The following is a 22,463-nucleotide window of genomic DNA, read 5'->3' on the forward strand; positions in this document are numbered from 1 at the left end:
ATGAAAGGGTACTCAAACCCCGGTGCGGGGACCGGTGCCGGCCCATAGGTCATTTGGTATCGAGTTGCAGTGGGACACAATGAAAAAAGTACTCATAAAAAAAGTAATCTGTCAATGTTGCAAAACAAAAGGTCAAAGGTCAGTCAGACTCCGATACTAACAGAAAAAAGTCTGAAAGATGTTTTATTTTGAAATTTTAATGATCCTTCAACTGAGGCGCAGTATTAGCGGTCCACAGTAAAGGCTGATACTGGCCGATAGGTCCCTGTTATAAAAAAAGTTGGGGACCACTGCTTTAAGGTGTGTAATTTTGTGTAATTTTGTGTGTGTGTGTGTGTTATCAGTGTGTGATGACAGAGCAGAAAGTTTTCAGGAAAACAGAAAAGAACACAGTCGTATACAGTCCAGGATTTCCTGCCATTCAACTCGCACACACACCAACATACACACACACACACACACACACACATTGTGCTTCCAGTAACAGGATCAATATTTCTATCTGCTGACTCAGTTTCACTCATGAAACATCACCAGGTAAAACACAAACTGTGATCTGAGATTATTTTTTTTCTTTTCATAAATCAAAATTGATACAAATTGTTTTTTCTTTCTTTCAGTGGTCGCTTTTAATTTGCTGCCATATGAAGGTCAGAGCAGAGAAAACTAGAAACACTAGAACCAGGACTACTACCACGACTACTATTTTTCTGATATCTCAAAACTTAAAAACTTAATTTGCAAAACTATAACATATTTATTCAATAAATAATAAACATCAAATGTTAACGTAAGTCCATTTAACTACGAGCTGAACTAAATTCAAGTCTGTGTTTTGTTTTTTTTTATTTCGTTAATGACATTCCTCCCAATGTTTCTGGTGTTTGTTTACTCACGCAACATCGAGTCTTCAGAGCGAAGCGACTCGTTTTCTTCAAACATCCGCTCAGCGTTGGAAAACTGTGGAAGCATCTGACGCAGCGTCGCCACTTCTCACACCAGAGCTTTGACTGGACCAGAGGAATTCAGCTGAAAAAGAGCAAAAAGGGAAAATTTCACTGAGCCGCTGTCTGACACGCTCACGGTTTTTATTTTATTTTCAGTTGTTCACCTGTTCCAACCGTCCTTTTCGATCTGAATTTTTTTAGATTGTAGCAAAAAAAATCCAAACCCATCAGTGTTTCTTGACTTTTCTTCTTTATGATCCAAAGTCAATTTTATTTACGAACAATTATCCCAAAAGATAAAAAAAATGCAAAAGTTTACATATAAATAAATGTTTAATTCATCAAAACAAAAGATATTTTATTTTTTTTACATCAAGTTTGTTTGTTTGTGAAGATGTTAACAGCCAAAAATAATTCAGAACATCTAGAACAGAGAACGTGATCTAGAAAATTCTAAAGATCGTCCAAAGATGTTTAGAAACAGTCCAGGGAAAACTGGAACCTCTTTGAACAGGATCCAGAGCAGGATCTGCTGCAGTGTGAACAAAAACAAACCTAGAGTAGTCTGAACAGGAACCTAAAGGTTCTGAACCTGATGTCGCTACGCAGTCCAAAGCAGGTGGGGGCGCTCTAAACAGAATTAAATGTGAGGATCCGGGGCAGTCCAATCACCGTCCATAGTCTGAATCCAGAACTGAATTTAAATCAGGATCCAGAAAGTTGTAACCAGGATCAGAGCATTCCCAAGAGGATCCAAGATAACAGAAAATAAAAATTTAGGGAGTCGTCCAAGGATCTGGAAGTCCGCAGGTCCGTGCTCCGATTCCTTTATTTACAGGTGTGCATGTCATTCATGCTCTCACAGCGGCGGCAGCGAACGTAGCAGCACCAAACGAACTTGCACTCGCAGCGTTGCACGTGTCTGACCACGTGGGTGTTGTACCCCCGCCCGCAGCACAGCAGGTTGCAGCCGTCTGGTCCTGCAGATGTCCGGTTACAACGCCGCCCTCTGGTGCCAGCGACCCCCCTCCGCTGGTCCTCCAGGCAGTAGTTAGGAGACTTGTTGAAGAAGATGAGCTGGTGTTTGTCGACCTGAGGGCGGCGCTGCTCCTTCCTCCTGGTCTTTCTCTTTGAACGGTCCGACACTTGGACGCTGTGCTCGTACCGGTCCTTCAGGTAGAGGCCCACACGTTCGAACGGGGCCATCGTCCTCCAACAGGTCTTCACGGCACAGGAACCAGAAACGCCATGACAACGACAGTCTGTCGCCATCGTCCTGTCGATGGCCTGAAAGACAACGAGTTAGTCACGGTTTGAGTCCGACATCATGGATGGAATCGAGTTCTGTTTCAGTGCTCACCTGACGTCCGGCCTCAGTGTTGTGCTGGTTCATGGCGAGTAGTGTGTAGCCCCCCCTGCTGGTGGACATGTTTTTGACAGCGTTGTCTATGAACTTGCGGCTGAACCAGGTTCCATACTGGATGTGGTCCGAGCAGCCCCCCCAGTGCCAGCCCTCTGCAGGGACGCTGCTGCCCTGCAGGCGAGGGTCGCAGCCGCACTCAGTCATGTTGCCCTGACTGCAGGAGCGCGTGACAGTGTGGACCAGACCTGCCGCCATCACTGCGTAGATGAACGCAGTTTCTTTGGTTCCTGTTGGGGAAAAAGTACAGAGGATTAGCGAACCATCATCCTTCGCAGTAGGTCATGACCCAATGAAAATCTCAACACAATTAGAGCGGGCAGCATGATTTAGATCTAAACCCTGGAGATTGATGTGGGCTGCAGAATTGGTACTGACGGACTGCGATAGGACGCAGTATTGCACTTCGTGTGTTTAGAGCAGACATGGGCAAACTACGGCCTGGTGCAGTATTGCGCTTTGTGTGTTTAGAGCAGGCATGGGCAAACTACGGCCTGGGGTCCAGATGTGGCCCGTTTGGCTTTTTAATCCGGCCTGCCAATTTATATTGTTAATTTATATTACCGTTATACTTCTGCCTTTTTCCGTACAATGGCCACATTTTCCCAATAGATCTTTTCTGTACAATGGCCACATTTTCCCAATAGATGGCGTAGAAAAAGCTAAAAGCATTTAAGCCTTTGTGCATGACTTTTACATGTCATTTATCTTAGTTCATGTGAACGGTCCATCCATCGACTCCTGAACCGGTTCAAATTTTAGGACCCAAATTTTCCAGGCGATAACAAAACCTATTTCCAGACTGAATCTGACTACGTTCTCACGGTAAAAAATATGGAGAAAAAAATAGAAAAGCTCAATAATAACCATTAATTAAGTATAGTTGACTATTATGTAAGGTTATCTGGAGTATTATTAGCCTCACCACTTGTCAACTCGTGCCCGAACACTGACACCTCATTGGTGGTGGAGCAGTTCCACCGCTCGTGTCTAAACTGGTTCTGGCACTCTCTGATGGCCAGTCGGGCTCCGTCCTGGATGCTGGGCAGCAGGAAGGGTTTCTTCCTGCACAGCTCCCGCTGTCTGTGGCTCAGAGGGAGGTTGGTACAGTCCAGCTTCTCCAGGGCTCCAGTTGAGGTCACGCCGAGCCACCTGCAGGAAACAGGAGGATAGGTCAACATACTTCTACTTCTTCATCGTCTTCATCTGATATAGCTGGTGTATCTCCTCAACTCATGTTCAAACCAGACGTTATTTAAAAGGTGAGCTGCTAACCGTTTCATGCTAACCATAAATGACAAGAGTGAACAGAGGCTAAAACTGTCGTCTTTTTAACTGATATGATCAGACACACAGATTCCCATTAGATGATCAAATTTGTAATTTCCCAACACTGGTTCTTAAACTATGGCTTCCTCCAATGGTACACTGGGAAATATTTCAGTCTTTGCCATAAAATGGACATATTTAAGGTGCGTTAAAACAGTTACTTTCAAAGTGTGTGAAATAAAAAGTCTGAAAACAAAATATATGCGTGTCCTATTTTTTTTCAGTAGGGGTACGAACATTTGTCCTATTTTTTTTTTCAGTAGGGGTACGAACATTTTCTTATGAACGTAAAGGCGGCGCAGCAGAGAAAGCGTGGGTACCACTGGGGTAGAGTATCGTAATGACGTAACACAAAACAAGGAACTTCAAACGCCAATATTGTGACGTGGTGCATTAGATGCTTGTCAAATAAAAAAATCAACAGTTTTAATATTTTATTAAACTCAACATAAACTTGTAAACGAGACAAGGAGGAACTGTTAATGTCACAGACCTCGGAGTTTATTTTCTCCAAACCTGACATTTCCGCACTTTCTCTGATCTTTTTCCTCTTAAAAAACAGAATCAATGAAAACCAGACGAGCTCCAACATCTGGTCCACATGAACAGAACTTCTTGTGAGTCTGGTTCTGTTAGAGTCAAATAAAACGGAACCAAACCTTCCTCATTATTCGCACTCATTTTAAGAATTCACCTCTGTGTGTGTGCGTGTGTGTGCTCGAGTAGACGGAGGGAGGGAAAAAAATCACATTAATATGAATCAAATGAGCAGAAACATCAGAAGCAGAAACGATCTTTGGTCTGTGAATGGTGACGTCAGAAGGGTTCTTTGAAGTCCACGTACGTTTGATCACTTCGTCTGTGATTGAAAGTCAACGCTGGGCTTTTTATTAAATGTAATTGAGTTGAACGTGCGGTGCAAAAATAAATGGTACGTTTTTGTCATTGGAATTCGATTAGAAGACGTCATGCGCTTTTGAAGACGTCACACTTGTAAGAGCTTAAAATTTGGAGACGATTCACCCGCTGTGTTTTCTAAGAACCATGAAAACCTGTGAAAAACGACAAACATCTGGACCCGTTCGGGCTTCACCTCTGATTCAGGATCAGTTCTGATCAGAACCTCCACAGTCTGGCACAAAAACGTAGAAGCTGGAATTTAATTCAGCTCCACGCAATGTGTGTTTGTGTTAAATAAAAATGAATAAATAAATAAAAAACTAAGCCGAGGAGTAAATTCGGTCTTATTTAGCCTGTAGTGATTTAATAAATCTCACACGATGAGTTAAAAACTAAAAGAAAACATTAAGTCAGCTTTTAATTTAGTGATTTTCGAACGGAGTTTGGTTCACTTGCTATCATTTTACTATGATAATTTAAGTTGATTCTTTGCAGCCTGGCGACAAATAACTCTCATTTTAGATTAAAAAACAAAAAACAAATTGTATGATTTTAGAAACGATTAAACAATTTTTTTTTTAAATCTGGTATCCAAAAATCCAAAAACTTAATTGGACAGTTAGCGGATGCGGCTAATATTAACGGCTGTGGATAAGGTTTCGTTTTTACGTTACTACTAAAAACACTCGGTTTTTTGGTTTAAGTGTCACAACACAAAACAACTAAAATATAATAATGATAATAATACTTAATATTATTATTACTTTTATTTGATCAACAATGTAAAAGGTAAGCTGAAGGCTATTAAACGTTTACTTCGATGTTGTTAAACGACATCAGGTAAATTCAGGTCAAATTTAAAATCTTAAAAACATTTTGTTAATATGCAAACGTCAATTTTATTTAATAAATTTAATAATGCAAATTGACTCACATCCAGCTGCCTGTGCAGCTCAGCGGACACACGGAGACCAACAGCAGGCTCAGGGCGCACATGTACCGGAGTCCACGCTTCCGGTTCTCCATCACCTCTGCATCCATCTCTCAGTCTCCATCAGAGGGACTATGGGTCATGGTTGGAGCCGGTCTCCAGGAGTTGGTACTTCAGTCCATAATGACGTCCATAAAACGATAGCGTCGGTCTCCTCTGTGCTCTGTAATGAGAATTCTCAGAACTTTCTCGTAACACTTTTATTTTACAGCAAATATTCATACCGTCTCTGACCAGTCCTCGTCCCAGAGGATCCCTATTGGGCCAGAAATTATTCATATTCAGCAGCTGACGTCACAGCTGGACTGTCATTGGTCGGACGGTCCAAGACGCAGACACTGACAAGTCTGCTAACTAATAATCGATGACTGATCACATCGCTCACAAATAAAATTAAAAGAGCGTTTCAATGACAATTATTTATTAAAATTATAGTTTGTAAATGTTACATTTCATCGCCTACACGTTTAAAAAGTACTGGTTTAAAAAGTAGTTAATGTGTAGATAAAATCTGATACATTCATATAAATATCCATATATTTCCTATTGTCCTGCATGTAAACATGTGAAATGTGCAATAAAAAAATCTGTAGAAAAATATAGAAAAATATAGTTCACAAAAACAATAATAAGACACTGATATATCATCTTTGGTATTTGAAGATATTTGGATTTTTCTTTTTCAAATGCAGAATGAGGTAAGAACGCAAACATGACGGAGACGGAGATGGAGAAAAAGTCAAAGTCTGAGAGACAGCGATCAGTGACAGGTCAATGACCGGTCATCAAGAGGTTAACACACAATCATTAAAAGGTCAAAAAGCGGGGTCAAGTAGAAGAAACTATCTTGGAACTTCGATTTGAAAGATTTTTCCAGGGAAACTTTGACGCCAGAAAACTAAATTACTAATCTACATCATTTAGTATCTAGATCTAGATCACTACTTTTCATGTGTATAAAAGGGTTACTACACATCAAAAACTAGCTAGTACGTATCTGAGCAGCTTTGGTACGCATTTACAGCAACTAGCTAATAATAACACAAAGGCTAGTAAGTACAAGTAAGAAACCAATAGATAAGAAAGGATAGTAGTAGTGAGTAGTAGGAAGAATATCACGAGCCTCAGTGAGCGTTTGGTACAAAGTGGTACACAGGAGAACTACCAAGTACATTAGCAGTTAAGATAAAACTGTTTCAATATGAGTCACAGATTACTAGTAATAGCTAGTAAGTAATAAAAAAAGTTTTTAAAAGAGATTAAATCATAAGCATCTTAGTGGATGCGCGTGTCGATCATACATAACTATGTACTAAATAGAAACTAGTACTATGTCATAGTGAGCAGCTAACACGTGCAAATGAAACAATTAACACGTAACAAGTAACTAATTCGTAACGTTTTTACAACTTCTTGATATTATGCACCACCAGAGACGTATCCTTTTTTAATCAGGATTAATACCTGTCATCCGCTCATTAATAATTAGCATTTACTGGCCAGTACTTCTCAAATAGTGGGGCGGGCCCCCGGGGTGTGCGGTTTAGGTGCCAGAGGGTACATGAGGGGCTTCCAATGGAATATGGCACGCTGGAGATAAGTGTACCACTGCTGTAATGCCAGTCTCCAGTCACTAGGTGGCAGCAACTCAAACAATAGTTTGTACAGATAAAAATATACTTGTTTTCAGGTTCTCTATAGTATTTCAATTTGCGGAGGAGGTCGGGGGCGGGGGGGTCTGAAAATTGAGAACTGTGTTAAGCTAACTGTTAGCATTAAGAATGTATTTGGTAAAGTGGGGTATAAAGGTGAGAAGGTCGTGTATCTGGAGCCAGAAAGTTACTGATAGGTTAAGGTTACTTTTAAATATCTTCATTCGTAAATAATAACTAACTGCAATGATATGTTTAAATATTATTATATTATTATTATTAAATATTACAACAGTCACACACACACACACACACACTGACATTTAAGTTCTGGTTCTGGGACACAGGCGGCTCAGGAGGACCTCAGAGTACACCTGGTTCACTGGTCCTCTCACGTGATAGCTGAAGTTTTCAGGCTCCGCTCTCTGGTCTAGTCCAGGTCCAGTGAAGTTGAACCAACTGTTGGCCGGGGACTCAAATTTTTCCACCTGAGCAGAAACAAAACTTGTAAAATCATTGTTCTTTTCTGAATTAAAGGAGTCCGAGACATGTACCCTGTGGAACTTCTTTATTTCTGAAAGAGAAAATTCTTACCTCGTGGAAGTGACACGCACAGCGTCCTTGCAGGAACTCTTTGTAACGACCCATCGTGATACTGAATGTGTCAATCACCTCGTGCCCATGATGCTTTGCAGTGGCAATGATGTTACTATTGTGTGTGTCAAGGTCCTGGATTTCTTTCTGGGAAACACGAAGGAGATTTTTTATTTCTGAAGCCACAGCGTTAACATTGGACCATACCAGTGGACATGGGTGAGGACAGAATAATCACAGTTTGGACAAGGAGGACAGAATAAACATACTGCTACAGTGGAGGGACCGAGCGGGGCACGGGAGTATGGACAAAATGAGGACATAAAATTGACGGGAAGTACTTCAATAAATAAGGACGTACTAGATTCAGAGACCTGATCCCGTCCACGGGCAAATGGAAACCCATCCCTAAGGACTTGACCACCACCAGGATGTTTCTCAGAGACTCTCTGTCGAAGAAAGACACAGTAATGTCATCATGACCACAACAGCCAATCCTAGAGTGGATGGAATCACATGTCCTCACCTGTCCAGCACGTCTCTGACTGTCTTTAGATGATCGACGTTGAGCCACTGGACTCCCCCCACCACCAGTACCGTCTGGTGGGAGTCCACCAGAGGTCGCGACCTAACAGGAAACAGGAAACACGTGCGTGAGTGGTCCGTACAGAACGTCTGTCTGCGGTGTCCGTCAAACCCCCCAGTGTCACCTGTGCAGCAGCTGCAGCAGAGCCTGTCTGAACGTTGGACGCCGTCCTTTCTCCAGCCAGAACTGAGGATAGTAGGAGTAGCTGACCTGAGTCCGTCCATTGTTCAAGTTGTGGTAGACCAGCGTGTCGTGGGCCTTCCCCCAGTCCACCAGAGACACATTGACGCGCTCCATCAGGAAGTACATCATCCCCCGGTTGGTGGAGTCTCCAATGAAGAGCAGCTACAAGGAAGTGAGAGGACGCGGCGATGAAGACATCGTCTACATTCTGACGTCATCTTTAATTGTCGGACAACACTTGAGGTCACCTTCCTGTCCTTCATGCAGTCCTGCAGCAGAGGACGGTCCACTAACGGGTGGTAACAGCTGTCCGGCTGCCAGGAGACCTCCCTCCAATCACAGGTCCTGTTGTCAGAGCAACTGAGACACGGAACTATCCAACGACCTGAGACAAGTGAGAGACAGTCATGAAGTGTGACCAGATCTGGGGCATGGCAGACGGACGAGAAAACTGAGGGACAAACAGGTGACTGGGTGACATGGAACACATAAGAGACCAAGTAACAGACAGGGACAGGAGACACAGACCTGGTTCATGTCCTGAGCTGCAGCTCTGACGTGGACCTGGCGATGGGACGTGGGACTGAAGACCACAGGACTGATTCGGTCGGACCAGGAGTCCACAGTCCTGCAACCAAAATGGAGAAGGTTTGACTCCAGGGACTCATGAAGACACAGATGTCACACAGATTTGTCCTCAAAACATTTGACAGCCGGAGATCTTTCCTTCTATTGTGTCCCTGTGTTCAGAGGTCAAAGGTCAGGGGGACTCAGTTGCCGTGTGAGAACCGCCACGTCTGACTGGGGTTCAATGAAACGCTGCCATCAAACACACTGAACCATACACACACTTGTCCCTACAGGGACAGTTGGACCACATTAGAGCTCTCACACACACACACACACACGCACACACCCTCTGGATTTCGTGGCGGCGGCGCCACATTCCTCACGTCGGTGTCGTAGCTCACGACAAAGTGCCATAAGAAAACTTAACAGGGATTTTCTTGTTCGTACCTGAGCTCAGAGTAAACGCTCTGAGATCGGCCGCTGCCAAAACACAGCGACTACAAAACGGCCGACGCTTTCATCTGAGCCGCCGCCACGTAGAGGAGCGCGGGGAAACCGTATGCCAAGTCTACTGACGTGGTCCTGGAGGAACCAGGTCCAGGTCAGGGACTGTATGCCTTTTTCTGAAGTTTTAAGCTTCAAAAACGTTTTCACAGAGTAAGCGTTGGGCAAAGTTTTTAAACAATTTTAATCGTGATTAAGGGTGTAATTTTAATTACCACTTCTCCATTATTTAGATAATGTGCAATATGAAATTTATTTAATTTTACTATACTATATAAACTAACTAACGTCGGCGTTCCGTCCCTATGGTTCAATGTAACTCCATTTTCACCGTAAGTCAGAAGGCTTAGGCTAAAAACATCAGAAGAGTCCGACTTACGCCTGGGAGCCAAAATGAAGGGCAAAAATTACCCCCCAAAAAAGAACACAAATGAAAAAGGCAAATGTAGCACAAACCAATGTATAAATAAACAAAACCGTCTTCTGTGCGTAGAGACGTGTAACGACGTATTTGTCCACTCCATTTGCCAACTAGTTCTGCACAGTTAACGCCATATGTCGGAATGTTAGACTAAGACTTACTTAATAAATTTATGGTAGATGGCGACGTAACCACAAAACGCCTTAAGACGTTCAAAACCAAGGACCCCTCGTTTAAGTCCATGTATTTTTTTGTCCTTTTGTGCGTAATATAAATATAATGAAATATAATGTAAATATAGTAATGTAAGTGTAATTTTGCAAAAACTTATTTTTTTTCAAAATAAAAATAAAATAATTCATCAAGCGGGCCGGATTCAACGCCCTCACGGACAGGTTTTGGCCCACGGGCCGTATGTTTGACGCCCCTGTTTCAAACAGGTTTTTTTTTTAACACAACATTTCCATCTCAAACCCCTGACTAAGTTCTTGTGCGGAGCAGGTGTAACAGATGAAGTCTTCATGTGTTTACACACATCGTCAGGTCGTGCTTTGGTTCAACATATAGAGCAGATCTAAGGCGGCTAATAAAACGTTGCCTTGTGTTTCTGGTTTTTTTTTTCTCATGAAATAATTGTCGATTTAATTCCTCCCCTTTGCACAGCTGATAATAAGTGGATGATCCATTTTCCTGGTTAACGATCCATGTGGTTAAATAACAGTCCATCTCCATCTTCATCTTCGTCGTCCATAACATGAACCTCCTGATGTGCATCACTGATCTCTGGAAACTGCAGTCACCAGACACTGATGAGATGTTTCCACTTGAAGAATCAAAGTGTCTCTGATCAAAGCGTGGTCCACTTCTCCGCCGTGACCTCACTGTTACCCTGCTGTGGTCATCACCTGCCTTTAAAGTGAAATCTGCCGCCGCCACCGCTGCCAACGCCGCTTTTATTTCATCTTCAAAGACCCAGGCCTCAACGCTGCATCAATGGACGTTCTGTTCCCCAGGGGCCCCAGAGGGGGCACCGCTGACCCCCCCGACTGACCACCAACAGTCTCCTCAGGTTGAGACACAGGTGTGGACAGGGGACACACGGGGGAGACACATCAGAAATCCAGAGATGCAAATATAAGAGGAATACAATCACGACTTCAACACGTTAATGTCTCTTAACTGAAGTCTCACAATAGGAAAACTCACAGTCTTTGTCTTTGTAACACACACGGCTTGCCTCAAGAGGAGCCATTAAGTATGTGGTTCCTCTAGGGATCGAACCTATGACCTTCTGCTCGTAAGGCAGATGTGTGAGGCAGGGGTGATAACCGCTACACAATGAAAACTTCCAGGTTTATTAAATCTCACTTTTCACACTACTGACATTCATACAGAAATTCCAGCCAGTAGGTGGCAGTAAGGCACCTAAGTTTGACTGCCAGCCAGAAGAAGATGAACATGACAGTGAACAGAGATGCTGTGTTGTTTGGCTTGAAAACAAACGTCATCTACCTGTAGGAAGCTGCAGGTCACGTGATCCGAGAACATCGGAAGACTGGGTCGGTTCTCCCGGCTCACGTGCACAGTGTAGACGGTCAGGACTTCAGGTTCTGGATCGCTGTCGTCTGTCACCAGGATGTTGATCCTGCTGGACCCGAGGCCCAGAGGGTAGTTGACCATCCTGGGGTCAACAACAGGATTAACTGTCTGTGAAGTGAGGTCAGCGGTGGGATCAAAGGTCAGAGGTCAAAGGTCCTGTCTCACCTGGGTCCCCGGTGCTCGTCCAGATGGACCTGACAACCCGAACTGACGGGCACGGGCCGGATCCGGATTGTTACCGTGTCAAAGGTCACTTCAGCACGGTACTCCTTCACCAGTCGACTGAAGGGCGGCGTCAAGGAGAGCCCGGGGTGAGTATAGATCTGTCTGAGGTGGGGGTCCGCACAAAGACCTGGAAGACCCAACAGAGGAAAAAAAAGTGTCAAAGCGTCCAAAATACTTGAGTGACGTGTTTTTTTTTTGGTATCTCCGTGCCTCACCTGAAGCTCCGCCCTGTGGGGACAAAGCTGACTCCTGATTGGTGGAAGAATTGTTTTCATCAGTTCTGTAGAAGAAGAAAAAAATCTGTTTCTCAGACTGTAGGATAACTGACAGACCAGAGGATTCTGGGTAGGTTTTTGTCCTCACCTGGAGTTGAAACCCCGCTGGTTGTTGTAGTAACAACTGACACGAACGAGGAGGTCAGACAGGGAGGAGGGGGAGGAGGAGGTGGGAGAGGAGCAGGTGGTGCTGGGATAAAGCTGCAGAGAAATAAACAGTAACAAACGTCAATCAGGAAGAAGGAACGTCGGGTTTAAATGCCATGTGTGGTGAGACTGTCTGAGCATGTGTGACTGTGGTGGTGCAACAGCGCCACCCACAGGAACCGAGATGCATTGGCTTGTGCATTTCAAGTAAAATAAAGCTGTGACAGAGTGGCTGTAGTGAACCGAGGGGGAGCTCTGTGTACCAGGTGGAAAGAAGAAGCCGCGGTCATCTGTCTGTGGAACTGCAGAAGAAGAAGAAAGTCGTCGTCGGACAAACACACAGGAAGTGAATCTGTGCAGCTGATGTACTGTGGAAACACACACGCACACACACAGATTGTGTTATTACAGTTACATGACAATTACTCCTCTCCGAAACTGAGAGCAGGACTCACCTGTCCTCCCTTTGTCTCTGTCTCTGTCTCTGAGGACAGGTGAGGCTCTGACCTCGGCAGGAAGTTCAGTGTGTCCTCCAGGATCAGGTCTCTGTTTATCTCTGCCTCAAACGTCTCATCCTTTAGGGAGTCAAAGGTCAAGTCCGTGTCCACCTGGCAGACAGACCGCGACCACCAAAATCATTGGGGAACACTGACCTCTAGTGGACAATTCGTTAAAACCAAAACAGGTCTCACCTGGATGATCTCAGGAAAGATGGAACCAGTGAAGAGCAGAGTGAAGGTGAGCAGCTGGTAACACTTCACACACCTGCATCACAATCGATGGATCCATCAATCGATCAATCAACCCAACAATCAATCAATCAATCAAATTGTTTTTTACCTGTCAGTCTGTCTTTTCTTGTCATCGGTTGCAACTTTTTGCAGCACTTCACCAATCACTTTCTTTATCTGCTTCAAAACCTGATGGGAGTTTTCTGGTCCCAGCTGCTGCGGCAGGAAATGGCTCAGCTGAGGGGGCGGAGCAAACACCAGCGGGCGTGTCACAATCATCAGTTGCTGCATCTCTGCTAACTCTTGCGTGAGTTCAGACCTGTCAGCCATCTTACCTTCGTGGGTCTTCCTCTTGCCTCGTGATTGGTCGTTACAACAATGATGTCATGCAGGAATGATGTCAGTGGCTGGAGTGATGTCACCAGGACATAAACATTAATGATGGCAACCAGGCCAGGAGGTGGAGCTCTGACAAGCGACAGACAGGCAAATTAGGACAGGTGTCTCTCCAATCTTTAATTATGATAGACTCTGTGACAATTACCTGTCATCAGTAAATGGCAGCCTCTCATTGGATGATGCACAGGAGAATGGCCTCATGGGTAAATCTAAAAAAAAAGGGGATAATGTGATTTTTTTTTCTTCAAGATTTGTTATAATATTAAAAAGATATAAATCTTCTACTGTCCGCTTCATTGTCTTCAGTGTCTTAATCTGTCCACACATTTATGGCTTATATAAAACACTGTCCGTGGAACTGAACTGATCTGTCTCACTCACCCGTCAGATGGAGACGAGCGAACAGGAGACAGAGACCACCACCAACATCAGAGAAGGCATCCATCAGCTCTGGAATCAGGTTGACCTGAGGACACAGACGGAGGAGAAGATGTGAGGACACGGACGGCACCCCAGTCTGTGATTGGCTGAAAAGATCAGTCTCACCCTCTGATGTCTCTGCAGGTGAAGGAAGGACATTCTTCTGAGACAACTGTGCTCGGCACTGCTGAGACACAGCAACAGGTTCCACCCACTTCCTGCAGAGTACCCCAGAGACATATATGTCCATAAATCAGAGCTATCAGGGTCACCTATTATCAGGTGATCTTCAATCTGACCAATTATATGTCTTTATGTTATCCGTCTTCCAGTTTCTGTCCATAACCAATCTATTACCTGTCCACCAACACGTGCGTGACATTGCTGTCAAATTAAGAGTCGAACTATTGTATAGGCATGATACCTATTACTAAATACATATACGAAGCTTTTATTTTGAAAGGAACTATTTTGTTTTTTAAATTGACGTTAGCGCGCTTACATACAGCCATTAAAACACGTCGGTAAATTTTCCCTATTTCTTTTTATGCTTTTTAAAAAGATATGCTGTATTGTAACAAGTTTTAGCTTTTCTTTGTGTATTTTGTCTAATAAAAAACGTTTCGGTGAATGTGTAGAAGCAGCTTTGCCAAGTAGGCACCGAGCAAAAGCCGACCGTAAACGAAAAGTGACGAAAAGTGATGAAAAGTGACGGAACGTAAGGTGCCGTACGGCGGCGCCAGCTCACGTAATACCGCCAGAACGAAATAAATCGATTTTAATATCAATCAAGGGGCTTCAAAATTTCATCTACTTAATTTGTTTTATGTCATTCATTTTTGTAAACATACAATACACTTCCACTTAGTTATTATTTTATCTTTTAATTAAGAAAAATGTTTTTTCGATTTTATTTTTAATTTACATAATATTATTATGAATCTAATTTATATTTTAATTATATTATATTATTAAAAAAAGATGTACGTTGTCACATGTCTGTCTCGTCTCCTCACCTTGCTGTGGTCGGAGGACGCTGCTGGTCTCTGCATATGTGGACATGTGGACCTCGTAGTCCAACTGCTCCAGGACCTGCTGGTACACTTGGACCTGGGTGTCAGAGACCTGGTGTTGACCTGACAGAACCACGGCCCGCCGCCGCTGTCGCCGATGTGGAGTTTTCTGAGACCAGGACTGGATCAGAGGAGGACAGGACAAGATTAGAACTTGAAGAAGTACCATTTCAGTCTCTCAGTGTGTTTTTAAATCAATTTGTTCCTCTTTTTTTTTGGTGACCTGAGTGTTTTTGTCCAGCTGAACTTGGACAAATGTCTCAGCATCTCTTAGTATTCAGTCCACACTGGGCACAGGATGTTGGCAGCGGCCGTCTCAGTCCTGACCTCACTGTTTTCTTTCTTTATTTCTGTGTTTGTGTGTGTCCTCCTTCCTGTAAAGACCCCAGACCTTTTGGTTGGGTTCTCTTTTTGTCCAAATGTAGGAATGTGGTGATTGTAGGAGTAAAATAAGAGAGTTCAAAATAAAGTTGGGTGAATTTTTCAATCAATAGCTGTAGCTGTGTGTCAAACATATGACCCGCGGGCCAAAACTGGCCCGCTTGGGGGTTCAATACGGTGCGCTTGACGAATGTTGAAGATGAAAAAATGCACAAACGCTACATGTTAGTGATGTTTCATTACATTATTTTTTCTAATATATTTGAACTTATTTGAATGAAAACAAATGGGAAAAACATGGGTTTATTTTTATTTCTAGGTAATTATGTTCTGATGGTACTGGTCCGGCCCATTTAACATCTAACCAGGCTGTATGTGGGCCCTGAACTAAAATGATTTCGACACCCCTGGTCTAAGTGGTGGCTGGTCGACAATAGTCCTATCTAAGAAAAGGGGGCGCTGTAAGTAAAATTTGGTCTTTTGAGCTATAAATATTGTATTTTTACAATTTTGGTTTTTTAAAGTTGCCTTTTCTTCTTTTAAGTCTCTTTTTGATGCTATTAGGCATCAGCAGTACAGTTCCCCTTGAAGGGCTAGTTGTCAATAGTAGACTATATAGATGTAACTTCTCCATAATGTATTAATAAATGTTTCTGTAATTGATTATAATTAATTTAAGTTACAAATTTGTTCATTTCTGTGTACTAAAAAAAACTTTTAATTTACCAGGTTAAGAAACTCTGCTGCATGGACTACTTTTTAAGCTCCTGTGGGCCATATAAAATGACTTAGTGGGCCACATTTGGCCCCCGGGCCTTGAGTTTGACACATGCACTACAAGGTAAACACTGAAGCGATAAACAGGACATGTCCATTTGGCTCGAGATGAAGAGAGTGAAAACCCAGCTGTCTGACCTCTGTCGCAGCACCTGTCTGAACTATTGTCAATCAAACAGCAGGTCGCCAGGGTCACCTGCTGAGGGGCGGGGTTTACTGTTGTCTTTAACAGCTGTGGTTTTACATTCCTCTAAGCCCCGCCCACCCCTGTCCTCTCTGTGTGACTGCAAATGGACTGAAAGGTGGGACCTTCAGGAATGTTCTGGACTGCCATGCATAGCTGTAAACATGTAAATAGAACACACACTGTATGTGTGTGTGTGTGTGTGTGTGAGTGTGAGTGTGTGATCAGTTGACAGCTCACACTGTGTACAGTTCAGTTTACAGCCTGGATTCTCGGCTGATTAGAGACACAAATATTTCTATGAGGAGGCGGGACACACTTAAAATACCCGACCCCACATCCTGACAGCTGATTAGTCCGCGCAGCTGTCAATCACTTTGGAGCCATAACCCACCCTCCTCCCCTCCTAAAAATGAACAAACAATGAGGCACAAGGGAGATTTGATGCTGCAGTTGAGAAGCTGCTCTGCTGCTACTGAGGAACATGATACGGACAGAGACACGCAGTAGAAAAACTGTTTGAATATTAACCATTACTGCAGGAAGGACAGAGATCAGCAGCTGAAATGAATACATGGATGATTGATTAGTTTGGTCTAATTTGGTATCTATACAGTAGTCATACATAAACATGAACAATGCTTTCTTTATATTCTACACGGACAAAAGTCCGATTTACTTGGAATTACACGTCAAGTCTTAGAGAAGAGTTGTCTCTTATATAAAGAGTTAGTAAAATTAACTTCAGTTCAACTCATCAGTTAATCCTCACAACAACCATGAGGATCAACAACCATGAGTCAAAATGACACATTTTCAAATCAGTTTCTTCCTCACAACAACCATGAGTTAAAATGACACATTTTCAAATCAGGGTTCTGTTTCTCTAATGGACTTCAAAGGAGTCAGTATTTCTGCGATCCCAAACCGAATATCATTTTATAAATTCTGTTTTTTTTCCTCTATGAGGTTTGGTTAAATTTCTCGATGACTTCTCGTGGTTATTGTTCCGACTTTTTGCCGAGTTTTTTCTGAATGCTGACGACCGCAGCGATGTGAATGAGGTTCAATGATTTTTTTTCCACAAATATTATGCAAAGCCTGGTGGTTTTCTCTCTCCAGAAGAGCTGGAATATTACGACAATGTCATTGTGTAACGATTTTGTTTTTGACTTATGGTTCGTGTTTACAGACAGATGGCATCAACTTAAAACATGTTATTTCTAAATGAGAATATTGATGACATGTCATTCTGGTTCACTTGTGGCTTTTAAATATATGCAAAAAAACAAAAAACAAAAAAACTTTTTGTGGTAATAGCAATGGATAGATTCAAAAAACTTTTGTGGTAATAGCAATGGATAGATTCAAGGTCAACATTTCCACATATTAAACTACAATCATTTAAAACATTTGTGTTCATTGTCATGGAGTGTTCACCTCACCTGTGACCTCACCTGAGCATCTCTTTTTCTGTGTGCAGCCTCCAGGTCAGAGATCAACCTCCTGGTCTCCTCCATCATGACGTCACGAGATTGTTTCCAACCCTGGAGCTCGGCAGCCGGGTGCGTTGTGGAGCGGAGCCGGTTACGGGCGACCATTACGGTCTGGTAGAAGAGACAACACACCGCGATGGCGAGCAACAGCAGCAGCGGAGGTCCGGAGCAGGAGCGGCGGCGCAGCAGCATCAGAAGGAGGCCGCTGGCTGAAGGCAAGAGGCCACGCATGGTCACTGCTCTTTACTACCCCGCTGTTCCTCCGCAGAACCTCCTCTTCATCTTCATTGGGCGAAGTTTACTGGCAGGAAAAACTCACTTCAAAGTTCCATGTCTTATTCAGTACAACATATAACGTTCAATCCGAATTTCAGGAACGGCTCCATGTGAGTTGGCAGGGACGTTGTCATGTAAACTTTCATCAAAAGGTTCAAACTTGAAAACGCACTCTTCCCTGACGGAACCTAACGCTAAGCTCTCTGGAACAGAGTTGTCAGACTGGACCAGGCTATAAAGTTCATTATGACTAAAAACCAGCAACGCCGAAGAACCAGTCTGTTCACGAGTGATGGTAGAACCGTACTGAAAATTGGATAAGAATAAAAATGTAACGTCAGAAGACATTCAAAAGTTAAAACGAGCGTTTCTTTAATGGAGTATGGTGACGTGATGGGACAGGCGCAATTCCGCTAGGAGTTTAAATAGAATGTTTTCATTAATTATTTTGTAACGAATGCGCTTTGTACCAGAATAAACTATTAAGAAATATATTAACTCGTGTGTGTAAAAAGAAAAATGTTAAAGAAGCGAATAAAACTTTAAAACGAGCTCACCTCCAACGGAGACTCTGGTGTCCTGACCTGACAGGAAAGTGGAGGCGCATGCAATGAAAAACAGACATAAACATCATCTACAGCGGTAATAAATACGCCGAATACACAGGTGTAAGTAAAAAGTCTTCGTTAGACTAAAAAGTACGAGAGAGTTCCACCAGCGGCTGGTTCAACGTTAAATGCTACTGTTTTCGAAGCGTATTCCGTGCACGTCAAAGCGTCGGTCGCTTTAATTACGCCTCTTTCTCAAAATGCATTTTTAAAGTAAAACATAAAAAAACTCCAGAATCCTCATAGAGACTCCATCCTTCTGGGTCCGAACTAGACGAGTTTGATTCTTGTGCGCTAGAAAACCACGTCGCGTCAGCTGATCCAGACTCTGATAGTAAAGGGGGAAAATAACGGGTCCGTCAGGAGAATTGGGGGAAACTTCACAAAAGAAGATAAAAATCTCTGCTAACGCGATAAAGAGCCACAGCTTTGGTCTGAGGAACGGTTCCGTCTGCTAGAAAAAAACAAGCATCCGTGTGTTTCAGCGGAGTCCTGGAGTCTGGAGGAGTCCTGGAGGAGCCTGGCAGGCGGAACCAGCAACTCTAACCATCTGGTTTCACTTAAATCCACATTTACAGAGCGCAGGTCCGTGAACGCCACATTTCCTTTCCTGTGCTTTATTTTCTTTAATTTTTTTTCTTTTCCTTTTTCACATGAAGTCCGCTCCCTTACACCCGCCCCCTGTCCACACACACACACACACACAGGTTATTTATAGAACACACACACACACACACACACGTGCGTGTGTGTGTGTGTGTGAAGTTTGAACAATCACTTTTTTCTCGACTGGACTCCAGACAACAGGAAATTAAACATTATCCAGTGATGCTTTGACTGAACTGCAGCCAGACTGATCAAAGCAGTTACATTTAAATGGGATTGGTCTTAAATCCAAATTCAACACGAACTTAAATTCCGTGACTATTGTAAATCGAACTATGAACAAACAAACACTGTTCTGTCAAACTGTCAAATCAAAACATTTTCGAGTCCAAATTTCAAAGTTTCAATGAACATAAATCAGCTCAGCTCATTTAGCTTTTTAGCAACGGTCAACGGCACTTAATGTTTTATCGCTGACCAGGCAACACGGCCATTTGGTGATTTTTTTTCTGTACTGTTCACATAATATTCAACATATTTAAACCGAGTGATGACGGAAAACAGATCGATAAGGCAAAAATGTCCCTTTTTTTTAAAAAAAAAAACATCAACTTTTTATTTTGACTTGTTTTTTTTGTACACATCCTGGACACACACACACACACACAACCATACACGCACTAGCACACGTTCTACATTCTCAAAAGTGTGAGGTCACATTTATTTGTCTGAGTTTTGTCTCTTTTTTTAACTGGATGGAGGTGGGGGCTTGACAAAAGTCAGGTCTGAAACTAGAATGATGAAAATCTGTGCCATTAATATGATCAATGACATCAATGATAAGATATTACTGTGGTCACTTGGGATTAAGAAGGGGAATCTGAAAAATCTGATCTAGTCACCCATTACGTTTGGCTTGAATAAATAAGACTTTGAATCAAAGATGATTTTTGTCCAGGTTTAAATATGAGATTTTAAATGACTTCCAGTCACATGACATCAGTTAAGCTCTTTTTAAAGTCTCCACATGATCCTGACACCTTGACCTTTAACCCTGACCTGACCAGATGATCCGTCACTCAAATGACATCACAACCTGGTTTGTGACTTTAATTAGAAGAGGATAAAATATTTTTGTCTGAATGTTTCCTTTTTTCATTGATTATTTTAATTTCAGACTCCTCTCTATTTTTTTTGCCTCCTTTTGATTCATTTTGATCCTAAAATGATTAATCCGTCACCTGCAGAGTGTGACCTCTGACCCGAGTCTCTCCACAGGTCTACATATCCAACGTGGCGGCTTCCGCACTCGGAACAGTCTATTTGTGGCGCCTGCCTCTCCTCTTCATGGCAGCCGTGCACTGAGGACAGTACCACTTCCCCTTGGGTGCTTCTGTCAGCCCCACGCAGCCGTAGTGGAACCACTCGATTGGACACTGAGCGAGGAGAGGATCAATGACATCACCGATCAGTAATTCATAATTACAAACTTTGGATCAATGTTAATGTAAAAACCTGAGAAGTTACTTACATCTGTGTTGTCACAGCCGACCATCTCTCCATAAGAAACCTGGAAAAAACCAATCATCAGTTCAAACACGGGACAATGTTTACCTGGCGAATACACACCCGTCTGTACGTACAAGTACACACCCTGGTGTGTACTTACATGGTGGTAAACTTATGAACAGAAAGTGTTTGTACCTGGTTACAGATGCAGTATCGGGGCTCGTTGGGGTCGTAGGTCCAGTCCACTTGACTATTGACCTCGGCCTCTGGTAGCGCTGAGGCCTGCTGGGAGAGCTCTTGAGCCAAGGCTGATGATGAGGAGCAGGATGAGAGGGAGGAGGAGGACGATGAAGACGACTGATGGTTGGAAGACTTGACACTGCTTCTGGAAAACACAAACAGGAAGACAGGCTTAACCACCAGCCATTAAAAAAAAAAATCACATACTGTGCATTAGCAGCCATGTCACTCAGCTATGCTAATACAGAGCTAACATCATAATTTAGGGCATAAAAACATCACAATAGTCTGGCTTATGCTTGGCAGCCATAACTAAGGGCAAAAAGTTCCAAAAAACAAAAAAAAAACCCCACACAAATGAAAGATAGTGAATGCAGCACAAACCGGCTAATGTGAAGAAACTCATCTTCATCGTACAGTGCTGCGTAACGACTTATGGGAAATGGTGACATAACCACAAAACACCGCAGCTCGAGGACAAGCTGTACCACTGTTTCATTTTTCAGGACAAACATCCAAAACACATTTGAGCTCTTACTTGGACTTGCGGCCCCTGGAGTCTGAGGTGGTGGTGGGGGTTAGAGTCTGGGTGAGGGTGGAGGCCAGGGCAGACGAAGGGTAACCCGTGTTGTCCCGGGACAGAGCGAACTCTCGGCCCAGCTGGAAGTCGTTGTTTTTGATGGCTTCGTAGCTGGCCTTCAGACTGGATGTTCTCCTGCCCTCCTTCATCTGACACAGAGCCAATAACTTTTAATATCAATGTTGACCAAAGAGTTTCTCAGGCTCAGACACACACAGAAACATTAAACAATTGAAATCAACTCATAAAAATAACACAAAAATCACACAAATCAAGTAACAAACAAGAGTCTAACAAACAAAAAAAAATTTAAAATAAAAAAATGAGTGATTCTCTTACTTGTGCTGTTGCCTGTACAGCCTGTGCAGCTGCCATGGTGATGGCCCCTGCTCCAGCTCCTGGTCCTGCAGGTAAGGAGCTCATATTGTAGGAGGCCAGTGGCTGAGAGGAGTTTACGCTGTATACGTTGTTGGTGGACGAGGTGGTGCTGTTTGTACGGCAGCCTGTAGGGGTCGCAGAGGCAACAGGAGTCGGTAAAACGTGTGTGGGAGAGGTCTCAGAGTTTAGGTGTGTCGGGGTGTGATGACTAACCTGGCGTGTTCTCTTTGGATGCGTCTGACGTGAGAGTGGACAGTAGAGCTTCAGACTTAAACTTCTTCTCAGGAACGTGTTCTGTTGTATGGTGAGCTGGAACGCTGTACTTCCTCTCTGCTCCAACACACATTATATACTGTTAAAACATGTGCACCATCTACAGGACAAAGACAGGCTAAGCACCTCTGTCTGCAAATCAAACCCTAAACGCTTTAAAACGCCACAGTTGAACAGAAAGAGTAAAAT

At 43.2% G+C, this 22,463-nt stretch overlaps 3 protein-coding genes across 6 annotated transcripts in view; all 3 read right to left on the reverse strand.

Moving 5' to 3' along the window:
* Positions 1–1,317: 1,317 nt before the first annotated feature.
* On the reverse strand, positions 1,318–7,679 carry wnt16 (wingless-type MMTV integration site family, member 16). 2 transcript variants are annotated; one of them, XM_025057425.1, is made up of 5 exons: positions 7,561–7,679; positions 5,531–5,750; positions 3,293–3,519; positions 2,308–2,597; positions 1,318–2,234 (listed from the first exon to the last, which is right to left on the reverse strand). In XM_025057425.1, the coding sequence occupies exons 2-5, from the start codon at positions 5,635–5,637 to the stop codon at positions 1,776–1,778; spliced, it is 1,083 nt and encodes a 360-aa protein (XP_024913193.1). In that variant the 5' UTR covers positions 5,638–5,750; positions 7,561–7,679; the 3' UTR covers positions 1,318–1,775. The 2 variants fall into 2 exon arrangements, with proteins under 2 accessions (XP_024913193.1, XP_008313492.1); XM_008315270.3 differs by lacking the exon at positions 7,561–7,679 and having other exon boundaries at positions 5,531–6,046.
* cped1 (cadherin-like and PC-esterase domain containing 1) lies at positions 7,337–19,743 on the reverse strand. 3 transcript variants are annotated; one of them, XM_025057423.1, is made up of 22 exons: positions 18,638–19,743; positions 17,754–18,105; positions 14,910–15,087; positions 14,020–14,111; positions 13,855–13,939; positions 13,619–13,682; positions 13,410–13,542; positions 13,184–13,311; positions 13,036–13,108; positions 12,799–12,951; positions 12,607–12,711; positions 12,285–12,397; positions 12,137–12,201; positions 11,862–12,048; positions 11,610–11,778; positions 9,131–9,230; positions 8,851–8,987; positions 8,544–8,764; positions 8,360–8,461; positions 8,195–8,282; positions 7,834–7,980; positions 7,337–7,727 (listed from the first exon to the last, which is right to left on the reverse strand). In XM_025057423.1, exons 2-22 carry the CDS (start codon positions 18,033–18,035, stop codon positions 7,563–7,565), a joined length of 2,787 nt encoding a protein of 928 aa, XP_024913191.1. In that variant the 5' UTR covers positions 18,036–18,105; positions 18,638–19,743; the 3' UTR covers positions 7,337–7,562. The 3 variants fall into 3 exon arrangements, with proteins under 3 accessions (XP_024913191.1, XP_024913190.1, XP_024913192.1); XM_025057422.1 differs by having other exon boundaries at positions 17,754–18,386; XM_025057424.1 differs by having other exon boundaries at positions 17,766–19,743.
* Positions 19,744–19,989: 246 nt separating this feature from the next.
* The window catches only part of ing3 (inhibitor of growth family, member 3), a 10,966-nt gene continuing 8,492 nt past the window's right edge, over positions 19,990–22,463 (reverse strand). Inside the window, exons 10-12 of the mRNA XM_008315272.3 lie at positions 20,999–21,188; positions 20,826–20,864; positions 19,990–20,730 (exon numbers count right to left, since the gene is read on the reverse strand). Coding sequence (XP_008313494.1) covers positions 20,614–20,730; positions 20,826–20,864; positions 20,999–21,188 — 346 coding nt within the window. The 3' untranslated portion in view covers positions 19,990–20,613. The remainder of the gene's footprint in view (positions 20,731–20,825; positions 20,865–20,998; positions 21,189–22,463) is intronic.

Source organism: Cynoglossus semilaevis, chromosome 8, assembly GCF_000523025.1.
Source record: "Cynoglossus semilaevis isolate Cse_v1.0 chromosome 8, Cse_v1.0, whole genome shotgun sequence".
Lineage (NCBI taxonomy): Eukaryota > Metazoa > Chordata > Actinopteri > Pleuronectiformes > Cynoglossidae > Cynoglossus > Cynoglossus semilaevis.